The 26,349-nt window shown below is 59.5% G+C and overlaps 2 protein-coding genes and 1 long non-coding RNA gene across 8 annotated transcripts in view; 1 reads left to right on the forward strand and 2 right to left on the reverse strand.

The window, feature by feature from the left end:
- Positions 1-4,335: 4,335 nt before the first annotated feature.
- Gaa (alpha glucosidase) lies at positions 4,336-21,119 on the reverse strand. 2 transcript variants are annotated; one of them, XM_005332631.5, is made up of 20 exons: positions 21,013-21,119; positions 17,994-18,553; positions 17,559-17,704; positions 16,499-16,664; positions 16,329-16,425; positions 15,927-16,046; positions 15,737-15,855; positions 15,518-15,649; positions 14,231-14,341; positions 13,534-13,647; positions 13,372-13,456; positions 12,774-12,891; positions 12,232-12,365; positions 10,549-10,700; positions 10,282-10,430; positions 6,686-6,827; positions 6,092-6,241; positions 5,580-5,744; positions 5,291-5,443; positions 4,336-4,946 (listed from the first exon to the last, which is right to left on the reverse strand). In XM_005332631.5, exons 2-20 carry the CDS (start codon positions 18,501-18,503, stop codon positions 4,887-4,889), a joined length of 2,823 nt encoding a protein of 940 aa, XP_005332688.2. In that variant the 5' UTR covers positions 18,504-18,553; positions 21,013-21,119; the 3' UTR covers positions 4,336-4,886. The 2 variants fall into 2 exon arrangements, with proteins under 2 accessions (XP_005332688.2, XP_077897630.1); XM_078041504.1 differs by lacking the exons at positions 4,336-4,946; positions 5,291-5,443; positions 5,580-5,744 and adding an exon at positions 7,075-7,124 and having other exon boundaries at positions 6,101-6,241.
- Positions 20,075-25,188, forward strand: LOC120883992 (uncharacterized). Of its 3 annotated transcripts, none has more exons than XR_013435830.1 (4): positions 20,075-20,703; positions 21,621-22,881; positions 23,039-24,883; positions 25,072-25,188. It is a non-coding gene; the product is annotated as an uncharacterized LOC120883992 (long non-coding RNA). The 3 variants fall into 3 exon arrangements; XR_005726136.2 differs by having other exon boundaries at positions 22,656-22,881; XR_013435829.1 differs by having other exon boundaries at positions 22,656-22,881; positions 23,824-24,883.
- Ccdc40 (coiled-coil domain 40 molecular ruler complex subunit) overlaps positions 21,781-26,349 on the reverse strand; it is a 38,374-nt gene continuing 33,805 nt past the window's right edge. For all 3 annotated transcript variants that reach the window (XM_078041496.1, XM_078041497.1, XM_078041498.1), the window contains 3 exons: positions 25,042-25,230; positions 23,803-23,961; positions 21,781-22,754 (listed from right to left, as the gene is read on the reverse strand). In XM_078041496.1, coding sequence (XP_077897622.1) covers positions 22,515-22,754; positions 23,803-23,961; positions 25,042-25,230 — 588 coding nt within the window. In that variant the 3' untranslated portion in view covers positions 21,781-22,514. The remainder of the gene's footprint in view (positions 22,755-23,802; positions 23,962-25,041; positions 25,231-26,349) is intronic.

Genomic DNA, 26,349 nt, shown 5'->3' on the forward strand with positions numbered 1-26,349 from the left:
CTGTACCTGTGTGATGTGGGCCACGGGAAGGCAGGCTTCTGTCTAGTCGCTGTTTTACCCACGTGTTTGGGCAGAGCCTGGCGCAGGGCAGGACCCTGCATATGCCTGGGGAACCAGAATGCTGAGCCCTGGGTGCTGGGACTGCATGTCCTTTGCTCCGCATCCTACCCTCCCCACAGCCCCTGTTGCTCACGTCACAGGTGACGGCTGGCTATCCAGGCCAAGCTGCGTTTCACTGCCGGTCCTGCATGTGGACCGCCCAACAGTCTGGGTTAGGTCTTCTTTCTTGGCTTTCCCTCTCCACCCCTCACCTACCACCATCCCAGAGGCCTCTGGGGCTTCTGCAAGCTTGTGGAAGGGGACCTTCCTACTGGCTCCACTCTGGGCCTCTGCATGATCAGGAAGAATAGGAATGAGGACCACAGGCTCAGTGGCCACTGGGGGGCTTCACCACAGGCAACATGAATTTTTTTTTGTTTGTTTGGTTTTGATACCAGGGATTATTCCTACAGGCACTCAACCACTGAGCCACATCCTCAGCCTTTTTAATTTTTTGAGACAGGGTTCTACTAAGTTCCTGAGGCTGGCTTTGAACTTATGATCCTCCTGCCTCAGCCTCTGAGTTTCTGGGGTTATAGGCATCCCGCATCGCGCACCTAGCTTTAGTGTTTTCTTTAACAGGAAGAATAGGTGTTCATTTCTCCGGTTTTTATTGGGGCACTACAGTTGTACATAATGGTGGATTTGTTACATGTTTGTACACGCACACAGTAGGGGGTAACAGTAACTATTATTTGGCCAGCACCACTCCCGGGCACTTCCCTCCTCCCTCCCCACCTCCCTCCCCTGTTCCCTCTCCTCTGCTGATCTCCACTCCCACCTTTCTTTCAGTTTTCCTCTCTAGCTTCCAAATATGACCCTTGGCCTTGTGAGTTTGGCTTATTTTGCTTAACATGATGGTCTCTTGTTCTCTCCATTTTCCTGCAAATGACAATTTTATTTTTCTTTATGGTTGAATTAAACTCCATTGTGTATATATGCTGCATTCTCTTTATCCATTTATCCACTGAATGATGGACACCCAGGCTGGGTCCATAACTTGGCTGTTGTGAATTGTGCTGCTGTAAACATGGGTACATAGGTATTGCTGGAGTGGGACAGCTTAGTTCTTCAGGTAAGTACTGAGAAGTGGCATGGGGGCTCATATTGTGGTTCCACGCCTCCTCTGGAGGCATGCTGGTTTCCATAGTGGTGGTACTGATTCACCATCTCACCACAGTGTGAAAGTGCTCCTTTTTCTCCACATGCTCCCCAGCACTCATTATTGTTTGTATTCTGGATGACAGCCATTCTAACTGTGGTGAGATGAAATCTCCGTGTAATTTTGTTCTGCATTTCCCTAATTGCTAATGATCTTCAACGTTGTTTTTATATATTTGTTGGCCATTTGTGTTTCCTATAAAAAGTATCCATCTAGTTCTTTTGCCCATTTATTAATTGGGTGTATGGTGCTTATTTCAGTGTTAAGGTTTTTGAGCTCTTTATGTATTCTACATACTAATCCTCTGGCAGAAGAGTAGTTAGCAGGGGTGGGGCTGGGGCTCAGAGGTAGAGTGCTCACCTGCCATGCATGAGGCACCAGGTTTGATCCTTAGCACCATATAAAGATAAAATAACGAATTGTGTCCAGATTTCTAATTGTTCCTTTGCTGTGCAGAAGCTTTTTAATTTGATGCCATCCCATTTATGAAGGCTTGGCATAATTTCCTGAATTTTAGGGGTCCTACTGTGCCTATATGCTGGAGGGTTGACCCTGTGTTTCCTTCTCAGAGTCACATGGTTCTGATCTAATTCCTAGGTCTGCATTGGCTTCTGTGCAGGGTGAGATAAGGGTCTGGTGTCGTTCTTCCAATATGGAAACCCACCTTTCCCAGCACCATTTGTTAAAAGGCTGCCTTTTCTCCAGTGTAGGTTTCTGGCACCTTTGTGAAGGACTAGATGGCTACGTCTGTGTGAGGCTCTCTTCTGTACCACTGGTCTAGCCACATCAATTTCTGATGTCACCCTTAGGCTGCGGCTGCGGGACAACAACCTGACCCCTGGGAGCAGATGCTAGTGGGATGTCTTCAGAGCTCATAGGACCTGCTGGGCCCTTGCCTGATAGCACTGCCTCACTTAAGATGAAGCTCAGAGCTTCTCCATCCCTCCCTCCTTGGCAGGGCAAAAAAGGAAGGTTTATGTTGATTTCCCACCAGTCGGTGTTAACAGGAGGTAACCACATGCCCAGTCTCAGAAGCAGCATGAGATTGCTGTGGCCTGTTAGGAAGTTACAAAGAACCTCCAGGCTGGGGTGTAGCTCCCGGTAGAGCGCTGGTCCAGCTTGGGGCCCTTCTGAGAGGCTGCATGCCTGCCCCTGGCCTCACGCATGACCGTGGCCAGGAACATCGAGCCGGAGCCTTTCCTCTGGAGCACTGGGTCTTATTTGGAAGAAGCCCCTTCTGAGGTCCTCTTGTCCATAGCCCTGGCGCAGAAGGGACACCCCACCTATTTCCCCAGGTCCAGACATTCTCCATTGCCTCAGAGCTGGGGAACACTGGGAGGTGAGACCAGAGGGCCGAGCCTTGAGACCGGGTTACTCTCCCTCCTAGAGGGCGCCGCATTGCCTGTCCAGGCGTGGGGACCACTCCACTTCTGCAGCCCAGCCCACTCAAGCTTGGCAGGCTGCTGCTCCACCAGGTGTGGGTCAGAATCAGAGGTGAAACCGTCTTGGCCCCTGATGAGCTGTGACTGCCGGCCAGCGTCCCATGCTACAGGCTGCACAGCGTGAACCAGTGTGTGAGTAGGCCCCGGCTTCTTGGCCTCCCTGAAGATAGAGCTGACTCCTCTCCCCACCCGACCTGTCCCTTTCCTCCCAGGGACACCACAGGGTGCCAAGCTCCTTGCCCAGTACCCTGCGAGAAGGGTCAGGGCCTGCGAGGAACAGTGCCCTTTAGGGCAGTGTGGTTGCACAGGTGAGGACACTGATGGCCTGTCCAGCCTGGTGGCAGCTGCCACACTCCATCTGCCCTCCCTGGAAGATGCAAAGTGTTGGGGACAGGGTGCCTTGGGTCACTGAGCCCTGACCCAGGGACTGCTGCCTGGGGAGGGGCTGCCCCCCTCATTCTTCCCCTTCTGGGTTTGTGTTCTTCCTGGGCACTTGGGAGCAATGGACACTCATGGAGGGCCTTCCTTTGACCCTGTCCTCAGGAAACAGGCCAATGACACTCAGCAGGGCAGCTCCCATTAGCACCTCATGCATCGTCACCAAGCGCCTCCCTTCTGCCCCAGGACTGGGGCTGAACCCAGGGGTGCATTGCCGCTGAGCCTCATCCCCAGCCCCCCGCTCTTCGGTTCTGTTAGTTTAACTGACAGCAGAGTCCACCTTGATAAGGTCAGACCTGCATGGAGTGCATCTGTTCTAACCGGGGCCCAGCCCTTCTTATGTCTTACTCTGAGACCAGGTCTCGCCATGTTGCCAGGAAGCAGGGGTGGAGCACCTGCAGCCACTGTGGTTCTGTCCCCTTGCTACAGGACCGCCTGGGTGCGCGAGGTGACTTGTCCGACAGATCCCTGTTGGCAAAGTGGCAGCTGGGCTTAGGCCCTGCAGGACACAGGCCTTCTCTGCTCCTATGGACATGTCCCCAGGGCGGTGCAGCAGGGCTGCCCGTCAGACAGGCTCCACGGCTTGCTGCACTTCTGACCCCAGATTCCCCGAGGCCACAGAGGTAAGCACGGGGCCAGCAGGTCACATGACAAGATGTTCTGAGGGATCTGCCAGCCAGTGACGGTGACTTGTGCTGGCCTGGGTGGCCTCAGTAAAATGGGCTTCCTTTTCTTTGGACTTGCCAAGGAAACCCTGGGCCCAAATGTTCCCTCTGTCACCTGGGGACAGATCTCTGGCCTCACTGCTGGGAAGCCCCTTCTGAGGTCCTCTTGTCCACAGCCCTGGGGCAGAAGGAACGCCCCACCTATTTCCCCAGGCCTAGACATTCTCCATTGCCTCAGAGCTGGGGAATACTGGGAGGTGAGGTGACATGGGGACATGAGATGATGTGGGGACATGAGGCAACATAGGGACCCAAGGGTGGTAATGGGAAAATGAGGTGAGGGGTTGTACAGGTGATGGGGGAACAGGAAGGGTGCTGCCCTGAGAAGTGGGGTGGCACCAGGGACCTCTGAGTGTAGCTGCCTCCCTTCATGGCTCCTGGACACTCCTCCCACCCTGGGCCTCAGAAGGACACAGGAGCTGGTTCCAAATACTCCTTTTTTTTTTTTTTTAAAGAGAGTGAGAGAGGAGAGAGAGAGAGAAATTTTAATATTTAGTTTTCAGTTCTCGGTGGACACAACATTTTTGTTGGTATGTGGTGCTGAGGATCGAACCCGGGTCACACGCATGCCAGGCGAGCACGCTACCGCTTGAGCCACATCCCCAGCCCCCAAATACCCCTTTTATTAAAGGTAATGGCACTTCAGAGCAAGCGTCCCAAGTCCTGGGCTCTGCAGCACCCGGGCTCGTCCCTTCTCAAGTCACAGCTGTAGTCATAGCAGGGTGGATGACCTTGGTGCAGGCACATGTGCCATCCAGAGCACCTTTCCTGACCCTGACATCACGGACAGTCAGCTGGGGGCGGTGGATGCAGCTGCACATGGAGACAAGTGTCACAGTGTTCCTGACACGGTGGCCTTCAAGGACACTGCAACCACAGGATCCTGGAAAAAACCCAGATGTGCGGGGAGGTAGTGCAGACCCTGAGCGCTGCCGGGGGTTCAGCACTGCCCACGTGGCCGGTGGGGCCCACAGCAGTGCCTGGCAGGGCAACCACCTCCGTGGAGAAGCCAGGCCACTGTTAAGACCAACTGATGCGGAACTGCTCTGCCATGGCCAGCCACACGGGGACGGCCAGGGTCTGGAGGAGAAGAAGAGGAGATGTGAGTGCCACACAGCTCCCAGCACAAGGGCCTGGGTGCCCAAGGGCTCAAGGACGTGGCCGCCCCTCCCCACCAAGGCATCAGCACCTCATTCCCTTGGAAACAGGTTCTGTGATCCCACTGCCCTCCAGGAGCAGACGGGAGCAGCAGAGGCCAGCTCCTCCCCTGAGAAGCTCCTCTTCACCTGAGCTCTGGCACCCTCTGCTCCCTCCCAACAGCACCTCCATGGTGCAAGCTGGGTGGCGCTGGGTCACCGGGATCCTCACAACCCTACTCCCATCCCAACCGAGACATGAGCCCCACTCCCAACTCGCCCTCTTGCCTTGGTGTCGGGGCTGTAGGTGAAGTTGGAGACAGGGACTCCATTGGAGAGGACCTGCTGGGGGGCTGGGTCCACTCCCAGGATGGCCACTGTCCTCAGCTGCAGGCTGGCCCCCTCTCTGGCCACGTGCACCAATTCATTCACAACGGTGTTCTGGCCAGTGCAGATGGGGACAGTGCAGAGGTATCAGCAGACAGAAGGGGGAACCGCCAGAGCAGAGACTCCATGGCACCTCCCCCCGACCAGGGCAAGCCCCCCTCGACAACCCTGCTCACTGCCCAGGACTCACGTTCCTGGCCAGGAAGGTGACCTGAGTGTAGGCCCCGCTCTCCAGCGTGTCCAGGCTCTCCCCGTCATCCCAGAATAGCTCCCCATGGGCCTCGCCACCTGCAGTCAGGGCCACAGCCAGGGCCATGGGCTGCTGGCGGGACTCTGTGGTCGTTAGGGCAGGACCCTGGGAGGGGGTGGACACACGTCACAGCCCCAGTCTGGTGGCCTCCACCACAGGGGGACACTGAGTCTTGGCTATGAGGAAGTGGGAACAAGGGACAGACTGGGCTGGACACCCATGGTGACCACCCTGTCCAAGGCCAGGCAGATGAACCCCAGTCTGTCCCCCCTGAAGTGCCACCAGGGACTGAGACCTGACAGGGCCTCTGACAGAGTGCCTGAGGGACAGCAGGCCATGTTGTACCCCTTACCAGTTCCCTAGTCACCATCTACCTGGGGTGACAGGCCCTTCTGACGGCCCCACCCCCACAGCATGGTGTTCAGGCCTCCTCTCAGCTGCCTGGCCAGTACCTGCATGGGCACGATGTACCCAGCCCGCAGGTGGACGTTGATGGTGTCCAGTGGAGCTGGCAGTGTCACCCACTGCCCCTCACTGTGGATGGCAGGGCCGGGAGGTGCTGCAGGTAGAGGGGGGAGGCTGCCGAGGGCCTCTATTGGCACCTGGAGGGAGGTGTTGTGTCAGAAGTGTCCCAGGATGCCAAGGTCTCCAGGCTGCCACCGGGAGCTGTTGTCCTGTCTCCCAAGGGTGACATGTGGGGGCCTAGTACAGACAGCTGGCTATGACCCTGGGCAGACTTGGGGCTCTCCGTCGGGATCCAGATGCCTGGTGGGACAGAGCCTGAAAGGCCTGGACCCAGGGTCTGGGTTGAGGGACAGGTCAGGGGACCCCAGGTCAGCAGGGGCTCTGTGGTGGCTGAGGGACCCCGGCAGGTCATGCACAGTCACCCCGTCTCCTCCTCCCTGGAGACGGGGTGACTGTGAGGAGCTGGGGGCCCGAGTGTGGAGCACCCAGGTGAGGCCCACAGCAGCCAGGACTCCAGGAGCAGTGCCTCTTTCCAGGACCCGCCATAGGGACGGGCGGGTTTCAGGGTTGCCGGGACTCACCAGCTGCAGGTCGTACCAGGTGCCCGAGGGGAAGTAGCCGGTCACTTGGTCCTTCCCAGGCTCGAGCACGGGCGTGACCAGAAGAGCCTCTCCCCACAGGAGCTGGCGGTCCACGCCCCAGGTGTGCTGGTCCTCAGGGAACCTTCAAAGAGGGACGGGCATGTGGGCTGGAACAGGAGTGGGCAGAGACACCCTTCTACGGACCGGTGTTCACCCACGGGGCTCAGAAGGTGGAGCCCATGGAGCCAAAGCACCTGGGATCCCTGGAGCAGGGCTGATTCCAGCCACAGGTGAAAATGACCCAGGCCCACCCACATTCAGGGGCCAGGGCCCAGTGCAGGAGTCGGCTCCCCTGAGGCTTCGGGAGGGCCCGACTTGACTTTGCTCACTTATTTTCTGATATTCAAAGTAGTGACACCATCTGTCCAACTCAAGACACCTGGAAAAGTACCAAACCGTATCATCAACCAGGAAAAGTCCTCCACAACCCCACAACCAAAGGATGTCGCTGACATCTGGCACGATCCCTGCCCGTCTTCTGATGACTTCACTGAGATCGTCTTGATGTCACCTGGTCCGTGCCCTTCGCCGCCTGCTGACAGGGGGTCCAGGGCTGGGCAGGCACAGCACATGGAGGGAGCACCAGGTCAGATGACCTCTTCAGTACAGGTTTCTCTTTGTAAAGCCAAAACACATCACCGGTGGCACAAACGTGTCCACTGATCGCCCCGCGGGAAACGCGTTTGAAGATGACCGTCCCACCACGTCCTTGCCACCCTGGTTCTTTTCTTGGAGGCATGAGTTTCTCAAGCCAGTGTCTGTTTCAGAACACAGCTCCTGGGGTGCCAGGATGGCAGTGGAGGAGTGAGGGCGTCCCTCGACCTCCTGCTCTGCACAACCAACAGGAACACAGCAGACATGGCCCGTCAGCATTCTCGGGACTCTGGAGAAGAGCCAGAAGCTCGCAGTGGCCTGGGCAGGGATCACACACTACTGGCCAGCCCTGGCAGGAGCAGGAACTCAGCCTGGCCAGCGTGGAAGGTGTGCCCGACACAGAGTCAACGTGGCAGAGGCCAGGAGACCCGCTGTCCCTATCAGGGTAGCTGAGCAGACTTCCATGGCCACACACCACAGAGATCACAGATCACAGATCAACTCAGGGGAAGCATGACACAGCACAGTGACAGTGGCCAAGGGCAACTCAGCCTAGGGGAGGGACACAGAATCTGATTCCAGAGCTGAGTGTTGAAAATGTCCAGTGAGAAAGGAAAGTGTACCAGACGTGCCAGGAAACGGGGAGGGTGGCCCAGGGAAGGCAGGGGTCCCCAGGGAAGCCCAGCTTTGGACTTTCAAACCCTAAGTCACCAATCTTGAGAACAGGGAGTGTAAGGACGAGACTCGCCCTGCAGGGTGCCCACGAAGACAGGTTAAGAATGGAGCACTCTGGGAGGGCCACAGGGGACTGGGGCAAGCCAAGGAGAGGGAAGTGAGCTTGGAGCTGGGTCTGTGGAGACTGTCTGTGGGGAACAGGGAGAAGACGGACGAAGGCGAACACGAGCAGCAGCAGACAGCAGCGTGCATCCAGGTGTAGGGAGTCCCAGGAGCAGGAGAGGGCAGGAAACGTGCCTCAGGGAATAGACGAAAGCTTACCCAAGTCTGAAAAGAATTCTGCAGTGTTGGGGATGAAACCAGGACCTCACCTCATGCCTGGCTAGTGTGTTACCGCTGAGCTCACCCCAGCCCCAAGGAGAAACATGACACATCCAAGCAGCTCAACAACTCCACGCGGATACATGCAAAGACACCTACACCTGATACACCATGACCGGCCTGTGGAAGCCGAAGACGGGAACCTGAGAGAAGCTCGAGAGAGGCAGTTTGGCCCCAAGGCCGCGTGACCTGCTGGGAGCTCTGGAGGAAAACAAGACCGCCCTTCCAGACCAACAGTGGCCCGCATTCACCAGTGGCAACCTGCCATGCAAGACGGGTCCTCTGATCCATTGGAGGACGTCAGTGACCAGCACACATGAAGAAACAAACATGGGGCGTGGCTCAGGCCACCGCAGAGGCACAGAAGCCAGTGGTACTGGCACGCTGTCTCCCGACTGCCTTGGAAGACAACTGCACCATGCTTCCTGATGTCTGTACCAGGCTGTCGGCAGGCGCACAATGTGGGGAGGCAGGCTCGGTGGGACAGGCACAGCAGGGCAGGGTACAACCACATTTTACCCCCTTGGATTGTATGTGGCATAAGCTCCAAGACGTGAACTACAGTCCTCAGGGAAACCACCAAAAAATCTAACAAAATATAGTACAGGAAGTAATTCTAGTCACATTCCTGCTGAGTGCCACTGCCATGCACGTCCCTGCTCTGTTAACCCAGCTTCTGTTTGGTGCCTGCCTTCTTTCTTTTTGGTACTGGGAATTGAATCCAGGGGTCCTTAACCACAGAGCAACAGTTTTCAGACAGGGTCTTGCTAAGTTGGTGATGCTGGCCTCAGCCTCCCAGGTCACTGGGATCACAGGTGTGTACACTGTGCCTGGCCTGGTGCTGGTGATGGAACCCAAGGCCTGGCACAGGCTAGGCAAGTGCTCTGCCACTGAGCCCTGCCCAAGCCCTCTATTTGGTTAATACTAGTCTTGCCAGTAGAAAATGCATTATTATTATTATTATTATTTTGCAGGAGGGCCAATTGGGATTGAATTCAGGGCACTGGACCACTGAGCCACATCCATAACCCTATTTTGGTCTTACTTAGAGACAGGGTCTCACTGAGTTGCTTAGTGCCTTGCTTTTGCTGAGGCTGGTGACCCTCCTGTCTCAGCCTCTTGAACCGCTGGGATTATAGTCGTGCACCACCACGCCCAGCAGATTATGCATTCTTAATGCATCAGGATCAGGGACTGTCATGTTATTGACAGTGTCTCTCCTCTACTGCCATTACAATTGATGTATAGAGCAGTTTTTAAGTTTTTGCTTATATTCAGAGACTTTTCCTGTTCCCATTCAGCAAAGTTTCCCTTTCTCTCTGAATTTGACCTCCTCCCCTTTCTTTGTGCTGATGCTTGGGAAGTGCTCCTTGCCAGGGCCCTGGGTGCCATCATGGAGTTCCGTGAACTTTCCTGCAGCGTCCCCCCTGACAGCCCACTGTGGAGTCCACCTGGGCTGCTGCAGGTGGGGGAGACACCCGACATCTGCAGAGTGACCAACGACTCCCTGCCTTGGCTCCTGAGGGAGGGTGCCGTTTTATAAGGTGACCCCTTGTATGCACTAAGTCCTGCCGGGGACAGCTGGGTCTCTAGCTGTCCTCCCCAAGCCAGCCCCAGATGGACCAATGATGCCCATCTTGTTCCTTGCTGTGCCATCAGGCTGGCCTGGTGGGTACTACAGTTCTTTATCCTGGGTTTTCCATATCCTGAATGCCCTGGCACTGAACTGTGACCTTAGGGGACACTGGGGGCACCTCGATCCCACTCACTTAGGGTCCTGGGAACCCAGCGTGTAGCGGGATGGGGCTGCCCTGGTGTCTGCAGGCTCCTGGTCAGCTCTCACCCAGGGGCACATATGGGCCGTCGCTCCCTAGCCCAGGACTCACTCCAGGAAGAGGGGCCGGGCCACGGTCTCGCCCCTGACGTGGGCAGCGTGGAACAGCGTGTAGAGGTGGGGCAGCAGCGCGTAGCGCAGGGTGAGCGCCTTCCTCATGGCCTGCTGGGCCATCTCGCTGAACCTGTAGGGCTCTTGCGGCTGTGTGGGTGCAGAGAGCAAAGGGGTCCAGGGTCCCACAGCGGGTCTGCCCTGGGGACCCCAGTGCTCCCTGGCCACCCGCATGGGGGACACAGCAGAGGCAGGACCCTGCCCTCACCAGGCTGTGCAGGTCATTGTGGTTCCGCATGAAGGGGTAGAAGGCCCCGAGCTGGGTCCAGCGCACACACAGCTCCTCTGAGGTGTTGCCCAGGAAGCCACAGATGTCTGCCCCGACCAGGGGCACCCCCAGCAGGTTGAACTGCAGGACTTCTGGGAAGGCAGAGGCAGATGACCTCAGGTGGCTGGGGCAGAGCAGGCAGGCCACGATGCTGGGCAGGCAGCAGTGCGGATCCTGCCACATCCCTCCCCGAATAAGGGTCTGGCCCCTGCTTCCACCTGGGGCCAGCAGCCTTGTGTCTGCCCTGTGGACTGCTTCCTGGGACCCAGGTAAGCAGAGCTAATCAGACCCCTGTATGGGCGGAACTGTCCCCAGAAAGATACATTTGAGTCCCATCCTCCTGGACGGAGAGCGTGACCTCATTTGGAAGTCAGGCTGCCGAGGCCCTTGGGTAGGCCCTGACCCAGTGACTTACACCAGCGACCTCATAAGGGAGGTGTGCGTGGAGACAAGCACCGTGGAGGCAGCCCTGGGACGGACGGAGCCTGGAGCCAGCACCCGGAGCCAGTGATGGGAGGACCCCAGGGCTGTGGTGGCGTGCAGGAGGACCCTGGTGCTCCCTGGCCATGTGGCCAGCACCTCGGCTCAGACTCGCCTCCAGCCTGGCAGAGGGCACAGCCCAGCCACATCAAACCCCAGCTGTGGTCCTGGCTTGGGGCAGTCCTGACACGGACAGACAGCACCGCGGGCAATCTATCCCTCTGCTCAGAGGTAGACTGGCGCAGGTCCTCCTGTCCAGCCGAGTGCCGCTTCCCTAGGCCCACTCTCCCCAAGGCCCCGGGAACCAGGACCCAGAGTCAGGAGCTGAGATAGCAGGACAGGGCCCAGCTGGGACCACAGGGGACTTCTCTGGGCTGCAGCGGATCCTGAGAACTGTAGGACTTTGTTCATGAGAATCAAAATCAAGACCCAGAGGGGGCGAAAAAGGCCTGTGTGCTGGACCCTGCAGGCTGCTCCATGGTGGCCCCAGCTCCCGCACCTACCCCGGGTGGGACGCGGGTGACTGCTGCAGAGGCGGAAGCCCCCTACCACAGGGGCTCACTTCTCCCGAGAGCTTGGCCAGGCCAGACCCCGTGGCCTGTGGGTCTGCACAAGTGTCACACACAGAGGTGAGACTCCACTGGTCAGAACATCTCAGAGGCCACAGGGCTCTGGTGACACTCTCAGTTGCCCATATGGTGACCCGGCACTCCTCACTCCCAAACCCCTTCTCTGGGGCTCCTGAGCCAGTTCTGCGTCTAACACGCCTCAACGGCATCAAAGCTCCTGGGACAAGATTCCTTCTTGTTGGCCAGAGCTGGGCACCGAGCTGGGTGGGGTAGGTGGCACCCTGTGAGGAGGGATCCAGTTTCCTGCAGTTAGGACGCGTCACCATGAGGGGAACTGTGAGAGGTGAGAATTGGATGGCTTTGGGGCAGCAGTCGGGGTAAACTAGAGACAAGGACCCCCCACAAGCGAGGTGACACAAGGGGTCATCCTGCACAGCTGTGACCCAGTGGTGGGCCCCCAAGCCACTGTAGCTCCATCTGGACTGTGCTGAGTCCGACCTCCAGTGCTGGGGCCAAGCTCCCCGAGAGGGGCCCCTGCTGACCTCTGATCACTCCTCCTGATGGGCGCTCTCACCTGGCACGGAGTAGGACAGCTGCTCCCAGCTGCTCCACACGTCCCCTGTCCAGTGCCCAGCGAATCGGCCGTGGCCAGCGAAGGTTGAGCGGGAGATCACAAATGGTCGTGTCCCCCGAGTCTTCACCAGGGCCCTGAGTGAAGCAGGGGACACTTGAAAACCCCTTGCCACCTGCCAGAGTGGAGTAGCAGGTCACAGCAGCAGGTGGGACCACAGGGAGACAGGGGGCTGCAGAGCAGGGACAGAGGTGACTGCCAACTCCTGCTGGGCTCATCAGCAGTGGGCTGGCCCAGCTGACTCTGCCTAGGACGCATGGGGTCCCTGCCAGTGCAGCCACCCATCTGGGCAATGGCAGGACACACCAGGCTTCTGGCGTCTGGTGCCAGGCGGGGGTGGGGTGGCAGCAGGCAGAGTGCTCAGGCCCTGCTGGCCCCAGGGCGTCCAAGTGTCCTCTCCTCGCTGCACCCTTGGTCTGCTGTCAGCGTGAGCAGGGACAGGCTGGGCAGGACAGGGCAGGGAGGGCAGTGCAGGAAGCCCTCACCTATTGGAGGCGATGGCTTCGGTCAGGCCGTACAGGTTATGGAGGTCGTAGTGTGTGGAGAGGAACTGGTGGCTGGAGGCACAGATGGTGGCTGCCTGCAGGGTCCCACCTACCACCCCTGCAGAGAGTGGGGCTGGTTTCCATGGGCTTCCTCCCAGGGTGGGGGTCCACGGTGCCCCGTCCGGCACCCTGGTTTCTGCCTCCCCAGGCTCAGCCCAGAGGTACTTCCTGAAGCTTCCCTCATGCCCCCAACAGGCCTGGAACCCTTCCCTGGTCATGGCTGTGGCCCAAAGACTTGGGGCACGTCCCTGCACCACCCCCATTATTTCCAAAGGCTCTGCAGATCCCCAGCTTCATGTCCACCTTCTCGTGACCCATGGCAAGTGTCCCCTGTCCCTCCTCTGAGTACTGGCTGCACGCGACCATCTGCACCCTTGGACGTGTCACCACCTGGACCTCACTGCTGGGCCCCCTGCCTCTCCTCTCCTGGCTGGCTGCTGCCTATGGCTTCTCAGCCTGGAGACTCCACAACTAGGGAAGGGAAGCCCCTGACTGGAGCCATCAACCCCAGGTGGCGGCCCGGGGCGGTGGGGCTCACCAGGCATGTAGGGGGGGTTTTCCAGGTCGTTGCTGGGGCAGCCATGCTCAGAGCCCCTCACAAAGTTGGACGGCTCGTTCATGTCCTGTAAGAGAGGGCCAGTGGGCAGAGGGCGGGGCTGGGCCCCAGAGGCCAGGGTACCAGGGGCGGGGGCCAACTTACGATCCACATGCCATCAAAGGGCACCTGGGCATGGAACTCGGCCACCATGTCCTGCCACCAGTCAAGGGTCTCGGGGTTGGTGAAGTCGGGGAAGGCACAGGATCCGGGCCACACCTGGAAGAGAGAGCAGAGGGAGAGGCCCCACCCCAGCCAGTCTGCGCCAAGGCCCTGCTGCGTCTCAGCCTGGCTCTTGGTCAGTGTCCAGCTCTGCAACCTGAGACCTCAGCCCAGGAGGTCATGGGCAGGTCTGAGGGGGCTGGAGGGGCCTCAGCCCTGGGACCACCCGTACCCATCCAGGCAGGATATGAATGCACCACAGACAGTGTCCTTCTGACATTCTTCTAAGCCCTCACTCTAGGACGGAGGTCCCCAGGCCCGAGTCCAGGCTCACTCGGTGTCCTGGGGAGTCCTGCCTAGCCCCTCCCTCAGGGGGCCCCCCTTCCTCTTGTCCCCTCAGAAGGACAAGAAGAACCCCGCAGCCTCCCGGAGGGTCTGCAGGGCTGTGTCTAGGCGGCCAACTTCCCATGGAGCCCAAGAACCCCTGACGGAAGCACCCCAGGGGGGTCCTGTCAAGTGCCACGGCCACCCCAAGCTGTGACCCACCCTCCCACTCTGTCCCCCTGACAGACGTCTCTGGAATCCCAGTCTTTCCCAACAGCTGCCCCAGTCCCACTGCCGGAGCACCCAGACCTCCTACCTTTCCAATCAGCGGCTGTCCAGTCTCATTGGTGATGAACACCCCCCTCCGCAGGCCCTCGTCAAAGGGTCTGTAACTCCCAGCAGGGCCCGAGCTGCTGATGGCAGGGTCCTGGGGTGCGGGAAACAGGTCAGGGTGGAAGGACGGGGCCCCCAACCTCCCACCAACCCAAAACCAATCTCTGGGAAAACTGCGTGAACAAGGCAGGGTCAAGCCAGACACATATGCGGCCCACCCTAAGTGTGTCCACGTGCTGCCCGCAGACAGGGACGGGCCAGCTGGCTGCAGGGCCGTGTCTGGGAGGGCTCTTCCCCCAGGCTCGCCGGCATGCCTGAAGGGACCAGCTACTCTTTGTTTTTTTTGCAGTGCTGAGGGTCAAGCCCAGGGCCTCCCATGTGTTGCTAGACAGGCAAGCACTCTGCCACGCAGCTGCTCGCCCCTTTATTTAAATTCTGAGAGGGTCTTGCTAACTTGCTGAGGCTGGCCTTGAACTTGTGATCCTCCTGTCTCAGCCTCTGCACCACATCCATTTACTTCTTTCTTAGTGATTAAAAAAAAAAAAAAGGAAAGGGCTGGGTTGTGGCTCAGTGGGGGAGCCCTCGCCTGGCATCTGTGAGGCCCTGGGTTTTGATTCTTAGCACCACATACGAATAAATTAATAAAATAAAGGTCTCGTGTCTATCTACAACGAAAAAAACCATACAAAAAGTACTCTCTGTGAGGTGGCGGCTAATGTTTGCTGCCCTTCCAAGGGTGGCAGTGATGGAGGGGTCAGGTCCACGCAGCTCTACGCCCCTCGGCCACTGAATGTCCTCCACTGAAGGGGTCTCCGTGGGGTGACTGAGCGCCGTGGCTCCCACTTCCCATATCTCTGACAAGGGCTGGGCATGGGACCTGACCAGACCACCTCCTGGAGTGCACACCTGTGCTCTGGGCTGTGCCGTCAGCCTTGCCCTCCACCCCACGCAGACAGAACTGCCCTGGGGAAGGGGCTGGGCCAGAAGACAGCTGTCCTGTGTCCAGCTCCCCAAGCCATCCCCCTATGTGAGCTTACTGTACCCCTGCCTGTGGCTTTAAGGTGGCTGCAGTAACCCACACCCGAGGAACCCTGAATGAGACAGGTTTTCCAGGGACCTTAAACTGGACGTCAGGGACTAAGCTTTGGCCTTCTTAATGCTCCCTCAATATCAAAGAGACTCAGATAATGTCCTGGGTGACCATGGCGGGCACGAGAAACAGGCCACCAAGAGGAGAAGCCAGGGGCTGCTCTGCGGGAAGGACACTCACCACGATCATCACGTACCGCCGGCCACTCTGGTGGAGCTGACGCACAGTGGCCGGGAAGTCGGCGAAGCTGTCCCTGTCGAAGGTGAAGTCCCTCCGTGCGTCCATGTAGTCCAGGTCATTCCACTGCACGTCCTGTGGCCACGGCACAGGAGCCACACTGGGGTCCAGGAGCTGTGCCTGACCCTGGCTGCCCCAGACCCTGGGTGACCCTCTACTCACCAGGGGAAAGTGGGCCCTGGTCATGTTCTCCACTACCTGGCGGACAATGGCGGTGGATGAGTAGCCCCAGCGGCAGAGGTGGAAGCCCAGGCCCCAGTACGGAGGCATGAAGGGGTACCCTGCAGGCGACACTTGTGGTGAGCAGGTGGGAGGACAGGCAGGGGCGGGCTGAGGATGGGCACAGGCCTACCCACGACATCCAGGTATTGCTGCACCACGCTCTTGGGCTCCGGGCCCACGAAGACGTACACGTCCAGGATCCCTCCTGTCGACCTCCAGCTGAGGGCCGGGCTGGGCTGCAGGACCACGTCTGGGGGAAATGGCCCAGGCTCAGGGACAAATGCCTGACCCAGAGGCCAGCACCCACAGATAGACCAGAGTGCAGCCGAGTGTGCCTCTTCCCACAGGTGCCTGCAGCGACCCGGCAGGTGGGGGTCAAGGACAGGAGCAGCTAGTGGCCAGGCCCCAGGATTTTCCCAGGACCCCTCAGGGGCACTGAGTGCAGAGCTGGGCAGGGCCTGCTGGCCTCATTTCTCATGCTGGGCATCTCGGGGGCCTCGGGCTGCCTGTGGAGGAGGCAGAGGGGACTCACCCATGGCATTGCTGTTCAGCAAGAACACCCCGTGAGCCAAGCCACTGTCCTCCAGCGTCAGGTAGAAAGGGTGTGACCCATAGAGGTTGGCACCGGGCTGGACACATAGGAGGTCACACTCAGCCTCTCGAACACCAACTCCACGGCCCCCCAGGTTGCTCCTGCTTTACCGTGGGGGCCAGATCCCGGTTCCAGAGGGTGATCTTGGTCCAGTTGGTGCTGAGCATTAGGGGGCTGAGGTGCTCAGCGAGGCCCACGATGTACTGGGAGGGCAGGGAGGTGGACAGCTGCAGGAATTGGTCAGCGAAGAACAGGGGGGCCACGGTTGTGTTCAGCCTGCAAGGGGAGACCAGGCTCCCTTGCACCTAGCCGACAGGACCAACCAGGGCCCACCTGAGTGCAGGGCTGACGAGGGTGGGCGTGTCCTGGCCAGCTCTGCCATGGCTGACCTGGGGACAGACTGCCATGAGGGGCCCAGCAGCCCTCAGCACCCTGAAACCAGTGAGGAGATGCAGGGCACGTACAGAGAGGCTGTGCCCACCCGCCCACCAGGCAGAGGACAGCAGGATGAGCAAGCACGGGGCATGTCAGGGACACAGGCACAGAGGAGGGCCAATGGCAGGGACACTAGAGCCCCAGCTCCATCGCTTCCAGGGAGTCCCCTGCCTCCGTGCCACAGCGGGGTAGTAAGAGGCCAATAACCCAAGTGTCGTAGGTTTAAATGAAGTGATCATTAGCGTCTGGACTGGACTGACGCGCATTTGATGCATAAAATAAAGCTGGTAATGGCATGCCACCTGGAGGGGGTGCCACCCTGGACCAAGCCAGGGTCCCTCCTCAGGCACTGCTGGCATTCAGGTGGGTCTCCTGAGCACTACAGGAAGCTGGTCAGCACCTCACTCATGAGAGGCCAGGAGCACCCCACTGTGCCCACGTTAGTGCCTAAGATACCACCAGCTTCTCCTGGCAGGTGAAGTCCTAGGCCAGGTGACCCCCAGGAGGGACTTCACACCAGGATCCCAGAGGAGTGCCCCGCTGAGCCTCCGTGGGCATGGATCTGGGTGTGCCAGAAATGGCCAGGAGGCCCGGATGGGAGGTGGGCCCTGGGTCAAGACTGACAGAAGGTCAGAGCTGAGAACGCTGCTGTCCAACTCACCGACAGGCCCAGCCCTGAGGCCCTCCCTGACCACACCCACTGGCTGGGGCCTGAGGCCCAGGCCCCCAACTCACAGCACCCGGCCGTCCAGCTTCCGGCGAACCACCAGCCCAAAGGGCTCCTCCGAGAACTCGACGCTGTAGAGCGGGGACAGTGCCCGGCTGCGGACACGCGGGACCTGCAGGGGCACCTCATAGCGCTTGTTAGCAGGATCTTTGATCTAGGAGAGACAGTAGTCTTCAAGCCCCTTGTGGACAGGGAGGCACATGCCCAGTCCCTCGCGCTGCCCGAACACTCTCCTGCAGACTCCTATGGGATGGCCGAGGCCTCGCCTCCTGGAGGAGGCCCGGGGCCACCTCTGCCCTGAGCCCTGCCTTCTAGAGCCCCCGTCACCACAGGCCTCACTGTTCTGCCTCCACCTTGGCTTCTAGCTGGGGTGCACACAGTGCCACAAATGCACTCCCTGGTCACCTGTGCACACACACTCTGTCCTCTCTGCCCCTGCCCACCGTGAAGTGGAGGCGGCTCTCCGTCTCCATGAGCACGTCCAGTCGTAAGGTCAGGATGTCCCTGGGGAAGAAGGTGGGGGACGTGCGGGTCAGGGTGGCTGTGTAGCCCGTCTCCGAGGGGCTCAGGCTCTCCATCCTGTAGCTGGGGTAGCTGGGTGGGAAGAAACACCAGGGCTGCCCCAGCAGGGGGCCCTCCGGGTCCCCGCTCGCTGGGACATAGCAGCAGCCGCGGGCCTCACACTCCTGCTGGGTCAGGGCCTTGTCCGGGGCACAGTCGAAGCGGCTGTTGGGGGGGACGTCACACTGTGTGGGCGCTGCTCTGGGCTGGCCAGGGTGCTCCAGGGTGTAGCGCGGCCCTTGCCAGTTGGCTTGCTGCCGGTGAGCTGGGGGACTTTCCTCCACCGGGAAGTCATGGACCAGGACATGCCCCAGCAGGGCAGCCGCGGCCAAGAAGATGAGGGCGCAGACCCCCATCACCGGGCGGGAGCAGGACGGCCACCTGGCATTCATGGCTGACACCTGCCCGTCTGGGGCAGCGCGCGCGGGCAGCTCCTGGAGGCCTGCCGAGGGAAGGACTGGGCTCAGCGGGGAGGCAGGAGGGGCGGCAGGTGGGTTTTTTCTCTGTGGTGCTGGTGACTAAACCCAGGGCCGAGCATGCCAGGCTGTGCTCCACCCTCCAGCGACACCTGCAGTCCCTCATTAACTGACTGTCCAGCAGGCCCAGGAGGTGCAGGAAGGCCGTCCCGTCCTGGCAAGGAAGCCAGGAGCAGGGGCAGGATGGAGGTGCTCCTCAGAGGCCATGGCGGGCGCTGCAATCTATGCGGACTGACGTGGGAGGAGGGAGACCAAAGGGAAAAGAGAAACGTCCCAAATAGGGACTGTAGATCACCTCCCACTGATTCTTCCACAATGTCACAACTGAGATGCACCAGTGGGAGAGGGACAGGCCCAGCAGGAGGGGGACCATCAGATGGCAAGAGGGACCCCCCTCTGCAGGAAGGCTGGGCCCAGGCTGCTAAGTCTTGGCCAGCAAGCTGTGTCCTAGGGGCCCTGCCACCTCCCCTTGGTTCCTTTCCTGCTGACAGACAGTGAGAATTTTGGGCGCTGCAGTCTCGGGTCACGCGCTAAGGATGGCCATGCCCCGAGAAAGGCCGTCACCCCACCACTCTGAGGGCCCCTCCAGGCCTCGCTGCAGCACACAGGGAGGACGCGCTCTGTGGCTCGCGGACCCTGGAGCACCTTGGAACGGGATGCCAATGAGGAGGTGAGGTTCAAGTGCTGTCCTGTTATCTTTTTGGTAAGTCCCCAACGGTGTGTGAGGAGCTCTGCGTTCGTCGTGAGGCGACTTGATCACCCTTTAATCTGAGAGCAAGTGGGAGCAAGGAGGCCGGGAAGTTGCCCCATGGATGCAAGTCTGACCCCAAAGGAAGAAGAAAGGGGGGTGGGGCTGAGGTGTCTTGGCAGCAAGGCCACCAAGGGGGGGCCTCCAACCACACTGGCTCATCAGAGGGGGCTGGGTCTCCCAGGAACGGGCCCCAGGGCAGAAACAGGCACGGATTTTCAGAGCACAGCAACGGGCCCTCAGCCAATGCAAGCCCATGTCATGGGAGGTCTGTAGGTGCCCCATGGCCACCAAACAGACACACTGGGGAAAGCTGTGCACCAGCAGAGGCGAACGTGGGTCCGAGACTGCCTGGCCTCCCTGATCCCAGAGGGGGGCTGGGAACCGTGTGACCATCAGCCACGCTCGGGGCACCTGGTGAACTGGCTCTCTGGGTTGCAGCAAAGGTTTGACACTCGTCTCTCTCACCAACGGGACTCTCCAGACACGGGCTGAGGTTCAGTTCTGACACTACCTACCTGGAGTTGGGCACACCTACAGTTAGGAGCTCAGACCCACTCTGGATGCCCGCGGCAGGTTCCAGGCTGCCTTTACAACTTCTGATTGGCTACACACGTGGGGTGTCCCGAGACCCCTCAGGTCAGGTGATTCAACACAGGGGCTCAGGGAACTCAGGAAGGCACTTTACTTAAATTTTCTGCTTTGTTACAGACATAACTCGGAACTGGCAGATGGAAGAGATGTGTAGGGCAACCTGGAGGCTCTCTGAACCCCAGTTCAGGGGATTTTTATGGGGCTCCATTATGTAGGTGTCACTGAGTAAATGAAGGGCCACTGGCAACTGACTCATCTCCAGCCTTCCTGGGAGGCGTGGCTGGGTGGGGACTTTCACTCTAATCAAGTGTGGGTCCTCCTGGTGACCAGCCCCATCCTGAAGCTACCTAGGGGCCTTCAGCCACCTCGGAGCAAACTTTTCACGCTTACACTTAACAGGGCCAGCTTCCAAGGATTTAGGGGCTGTGTGCCAGGAAGCAGCCAGGAAGACCAAATAGTGACTTTGAAGGGTCCCAGCCCCACCTGGCCCTGCTAGACACATGTGCCAGCTGGTGACCATGACTCAGTCTAGGGAACTCCGACAGGGCACCCCAGCAGAGCGGCGTCTGCGCGCGGCATCTGCGTTTTCCAGGAGCTGCGGGGCACAGCGCGGCAGAGCGCAGTCTGCAACACGCCCACGGGGGAAGCGAGGTCCTGGGAATGGGGACCGGCAGCCCTTGGCCCGGCACGGGAGAGTGCCCGGCTCATCTCTGGGTTCGACAATTCGGAGAGGAAATGGGGAAGAGCTAAAGGTCAGGCGCTGCAGCTGACCCGGTGAGTTCCGCTTTCTGGTGGTGCCCCGGGCAGCTGCTCTCCGGGAGCAGCGCGGGTCGAAGCGCAGCTTTCGGACACCGGAGCAGAGCCTTCCCGGCTGGGCGCGGCGGGCACAAGCGAGAGGCCGGAAGTCTGGGGCCCCGGCCCACTGTCCCTCGCGACCCACCGGGGCCTCCCCGGCGACCACGCCGCACTGCCCGACTCTCCCCACCAAGAGGTCGCCGACAGCCGGGCGCCGCACCCGGCAGCCCGCCGCGGAGGCCAGCACTGCAGCCGGCTGCCGGGCCTCGGACGGCCGCCCCCGCTCACCTGCGCGCACGTCGGCCCGCTGCCGCTCACCGGCGCGCACGCACGCCCCCCGCGGCGCAGAGCCCGGGCGGGCCGGGCGCGGGTCACGTGGCCCGCCGGCCGGTGGGGCGGGGCCGTGGCGGTCACGTGTCGCGGCTGCCCGCGCAGGCGCGCGAGGCCAGGCGCGCTCTCAGGTTGCGTTGCGCCACCTAGTGGCGGCGCGGGTCCGGCGGGACAGGTGCCCCCAGGAGAGCGTCCTGCAAGTGGCTGCCTGTCCCTACGGGGTCCAGAGACAAGGTGCGGCGTGGGCACAGCCCAGGCCTTGGTCGCCTTCCTGCGGCTAGTAAGACTCGGTCAAAGCTTGCCAAGCCCCACTCTGCACCTCGGGACTGCATCCTGCAGACCCAGCCCCAGGGCATCCTCAGAAAGACTGGGTGACAGGTTGAAATGAGCCTACGTCTGGAGGCTCCTTCAACTTCCCACAATTCACGCTTATTCTCTAGAGGAATAGTCAAACATCGTGATAACCCATAAAACCTGTGATCGTGAAAACACTGTGTATAATGCGAAGCGTTTTGTCTTTTTTGCTAAAGTGAGAAAATGCTTACACTAAGATGAACAAATTTTAGGTGTGGGATACAAAGACTGAGTGCACACTTCAGGAGGAAGTAAGGAGCGATGCCCAAATCCCCACAGCCGTTGCCCTGGGTGGGGAATGAAGACCTCCCCGCCTGCTTTGTGGCGCTGTACTTCTGCAATGTTGTAGAGTCAATAGGCCTCACTCCCATAGTCAAAAAGAATGTTTTTATTCTTCAGCTGCGAAATTTGAAAGTGAAATTATTTTATCAAGCATTTTCCCTTTCAGATTTGGAGAAGCCACAGGTAATTGATGCATAGAATTCAAGGGCACAGGAGAAAGGGTTAATGATGGGGAGAGGCTGACAGACGTGGGACAGGCAGACCTGCTGGTCACCTCCCTTGGAAGTCCTGAGAGCCTTGACTTGTCCCTACAGACGGTACCTCTGACTTTAACATACACTGGAGGTGGGGGCAGGAGAAGGGGCCAAGTTCTTTGTGGGCTTGGTGGATTTCCAGATGTGCCCCGCCAGAAGCACTGAGTAGGAATGAAGTGGCCTGCATGGCCTGGCTGTCCAGTCTTGCTCCATGGGTCCCCTCTGCCCTACCTGCCCCCGTCCCCAAACCTGGGACAATATTCCAGGAAGCTCCTGCAGATGGGGGAGTTGCTAAAGCTGGACTTCCACTTGGACCAATCAGCTCAAGAAAGGAAGCAGAAGGCAGGCAGCCAGCAGGCTCAGGAGGCACCCAGGGAGCCCTGGATTGGACTTGGTTTAAGCTGCTGAGCGGCTGGGAACTAATTCCTGCGGGCCGGCCTCTCCATTTCATCACACAGGGACATTCTGGGGACGCATGTTTTTTAGGAACACAGAAAGACCCCTGGGGGTAAACAGAATTCTGGCGGTCTTCCTCAGGGGTGGGCCTTGGGAGGCGGAGTCCTGAGCTTTCTAGGTGGGCTCCAGCTTGCTGGCGATCTTCTGGGTAACCTTGCTGAGGGCCTCCTGGAACTGGGGGTACTCATCCTGCACCTGGGTGAGGATGGTGCTGAGCAGGCCCAACCGGTCATTCAGCCGCCTGTGCTCCATCAGCAGGGATTTCTTCGAGCGGAACAGGAACACGTACCTCCCGTCAATCACAGCCTGCAGGTGCTTGAGGCGAGTCTGCAGGGCCACAATCTCCGAAAGGTTCTGGGTGGGAAAGAGACCCCACGTCAGGCCGTGCAAGTCGGGAGGACACCTGCTCTACCGCAGTGCAGGGCCGAGGGAATGCCAAAGAGGAGCACCGTGCCCAAAGAGCCCAGTCTCCAAGTTCAAGGTGAGGAGTCTATCCCTCCCAAGGGAGCCTTGTTCACCATCGCGGGGAGACATCTTTGACACTGCCGTGTGTCAGGCCTGGTTCCAGACCTGTTCTGGTCTCCATGGCCCTGGCTGAGTCCTCCCATCTCACACTCACACCACCGTCCGTCCAGTAGGAAAGCCCACTGGCCGAACTTCTGAATGGGATGCAGAATCCAGCAGCTTCCCTGGGTGGCTGCCCTCGTCCACGCACACTCCAGCAGCAGCCTCCTGCGTCCACTCTTGACCCTTCACCCAACACCCTCCAACAACAGGGAGATCCTGCCAAACACCAAGTCCCCTCACCCAGCGCCCTTCATTATCTCCTCCTCAAGTTGCCAAGAGAAAGACCCAAAGCCAGGATCACGCGCCTCCAAGGCTACACACACCAGAGTGTCCCCTTTGCCTGGGTGGCTCTGTCTCTCCTGGCCTCCTTCAAGTCTCAGCTCAAATGCCATCTTCTCCATGTGGCCTCCCCAGAACACCCCACTCAAAATCTCAGTCCCCCATTCCACCCTGATGCCTGACATTCTTCCTCTGCTGAATTTTCTCCAAAGAATTTATCACCACCTAACACACCCTGTCTTTTTCTTTATTCTGTTTAGCCTCTGTTCTCTTGCTCCCAGCATGTGGTCTCTGGTGAAGGGTGGGCGGGCATTTTGTCTTTCTGCTCTGTCCTGCAGTCCTGGCACCCAGGATGGGCCCAGCCTAGACTCAATAGCTATCGATATTTGCTAAGTGAAAAAAACCAGAGAGTCACAAACATGTGAGCAGCTGGTGGTGCCATCAGCCTGGGCCTGCCTGGACCCGAGAGGCCTTCCCTGGGTGGCACCCCTTTCTCTTGCATGTGGCGTACCCCTCTGCCAGGGTGCCTGAGCCCCAGTGACCTCCTGGCTTTTACCTGTCGCTTGAGGGCCACCAGCTGGCGGAGGTCAGCCTCCAGCGTGTCGGAGTCCGCCTGCATCATGGACAGCTTTTCCTGCTTCTCCAGGAGGGAGCTGCTCATGAGTTTCTGAGTCTCCTCCAGCTCTGAGATGGTCTTGGTGCACTCCTCGTTGGCCTGGGAGGTAAGCAGAACCTGCTGGGCCCTGCGTGGCCCTCACGTAGTGGACAGAAGAGTGCCAGGCCAGGGCCCGGAGGATGAGGAGGTCCTGGTGGGGAACCGGGAGGCACGGAAGGCAGGGAGGAGGGGGACATGGGACAGGGAGCTGCAGAAGGGATGGATGCCAGAGAGGCTGGTGCCACAGACGAGGGGCGAGGAGGGGCCTCTGCCTCGGTGTCTCGGAGACTTCCAGGGACTGCCCCACGGCACCGGAGGGCCACTCCCTTCCCCTCCTGAGGAGGAGGCACAGAGAGGAGGCCACATGCCCCCTCGTGAGTAGAAGAGAGGGCTCTGAGGCCATGTTCCCAGGTGTCCCCAAAGCCACCCACTGTGCAGAGCCACGGCTGCTGTCCCATTGAACCCTTTGCCTACAGGGAGGCAGCTCCTGCTCCTCCTCCCAGGGCAGGTGTGGAGACGCAGGCTCCACAGTGCCCAGGGCCCACAGCTGGTCAGCAGGGGCTGTGGGCCAACCTGGGAAGTCTGAGCCCAGAGACCCAGCCTGGCAGTCACCAGGGAAGGGGGCGCTGGGGCAACACTGGCTCCACCCTCCGCAGGCAGGGCACACACAGGCTCAGGGGCTGTGGCTGGGGGGACAGGAAGGCGGTCCCCGGGAGAGCAGCACAGAGCCCTGCTGAACACGGGCCAGCTGGGGGCCACCACGTCTTCACTCAGAGGCTCCAGCAGGGGTCCTGTGTCCCCCTCGTAAAAAGATGGTGGCCAGACCCAGAGGCTGCAGGGACTCCTGTCATCAAGCAGGACAGATTGGTGTGTCCATTGCCAAAGCAGGCCTGCTGCCCCCTCGTCACAGCCCTGTCACAGCCTTAGCACGGCAGTCCCGACTGCAGCCCTGGACCGAGTTGCTGAGAGGACTCGCTGACAGGTGGATGGTGGGGGCTGGGCCGGGACTGCAGGCCCTGGGACAGGTGGGCAGGCTCCTCAGGGGGCCAGTGGGTGGGGGGGGCATTGGGGCACCTCCGGATCCTGAGGCCACGGGTGGGAAAGCACAGGGGGGCGTCCAGGCCTTCCCCCACTGCCCACCTTGTGCACGTCCCTGATCTTCTTGCGCAGCTCCATCTGCCTGTGGCGGAAGTCCGTCCGGGTGACCGCCTTCTTGTCCATCTTGCTCTGCCCCTCGGCGTGGGTCACGATGGTCTCCCTGCGGGCCACGGCCAGCTCCATGTCGTGGATCATCTTCTCCTGCTGCTTCAGCAGCTGCCCGTGCTTGACCTGGGCACAGGACAGAGGGGCTGGGCAGGGCACAGCTTGTCCTCCGCTGCGGTCCTCCCACCCGGGACGGGAAAGGGGCGTTCCTGAGCAGAGCCGGTGGCTTGGTTGGCGGGGCCAGGCTGGTTTCTTGGCTGTGACAACGCACGGAGGTTTGGTGAGACGTGACACTGAGGGAAGCTGAGTGCAGGGCCTGTGGCGGGGTGGAGCTGGGAGAGTCAACCTCAGGGCACAAGGGACTGTTCTGGAGCCACAGAACCATTGGGGTCTCGACTGTAGCTGTAGCCACACAGGCGTGTGCCTGGGTCAGAACCTAGAGTCATTTTCCTTTTTCTTTTCTGCAGTCCTGAGGGTGGAACCGGGGGCTCTGACTGAGCTGCAGCCCCAGCCCTTTTTATTTTTACTCTGAGACAGGGTCTTGCTCTGTTGCTGAGGCTGGCCTGGAGCTAGGATCTTCCTGCCTCAGCCTCCCAGTATCTGGAATATGGGGGTGCACCATGGCACGGAGCTCGACTGTGTGTTAAGATAAGCACATTTTACTGTATGGAAAGAAAGGCCTCGACAAGTGGACTTGGAAGAAACAAAGCCAGGTGCGGTGGCCACACCCGTGACCCCAGCGGCTCAGGAGGCTGAGGCAGGAGTTCAAACCCAGCCTCTGCAATTTGGTGAGGCCCTAAGCAACTCAGTGAGACCCTGTCTCTAAACAAAATACAAAAAAGGGCTGTGATGTGGCTCAGTGGTTAATGTGGCTCAAAAGAAAGCTAGCTAGCTAGCTGAACAAAAACCAGAACTTGGAGTTGGAAGGGATGTAACCACCATCACGTGATTTTGAATACTCATCTGGCAGGCTATGTTAGGAATGTACTTCTGGGGATGGGGACTCAGCCCAGTTGTACAGCGCTTGGCCTTGCGGGAGGCCCAGGGTTCCACCCCTAGCAGCACTGAGTGAGTGAGTAAATGAAGATGTTGTTTAAAACACAAATTTGCCTATCGGTAGCCTCCTCTTGGGAATGCAGTGCACAGGAAGATGGACCGGGTGTTACCTAACACGGTGTGAGGGTTAGTTTTTGTCACCAAGGGCTGCCCAGATAGCTGGTGCCCACGACCCCTGGGGGGTCTGTG

This window comes from Ictidomys tridecemlineatus, chromosome 3 (assembly GCF_052094955.1).
Source record: "Ictidomys tridecemlineatus isolate mIctTri1 chromosome 3, mIctTri1.hap1, whole genome shotgun sequence".
Lineage (NCBI taxonomy): Eukaryota > Metazoa > Chordata > Mammalia > Rodentia > Sciuridae > Ictidomys > Ictidomys tridecemlineatus.

Bases quoted from the DNA above. Each gene is read 5' to 3' on its own strand.
- Gaa (XM_005332631.5), bottom strand. From the start codon at position 18,503: ATGAATGCCAGGTGGCCGTCCTGCTCCCGCCCGGTGATGGGGGTCTGC. The intron at 12,366-12,773 runs GTGAGGGCTTCC...TGCTTCACTCAG, and splicing joins GAAGCCATCGCCTCCAATAG to GGCCCTGGTGAAGACTCGGG. The intron at 6,828-10,281 runs GTGAGTCCTGGG...CCCTCTTTGAAG, and splicing joins GCCCGGCCCCTCTTCCTGGA to GTTCCCTGAGGACCAGCACA.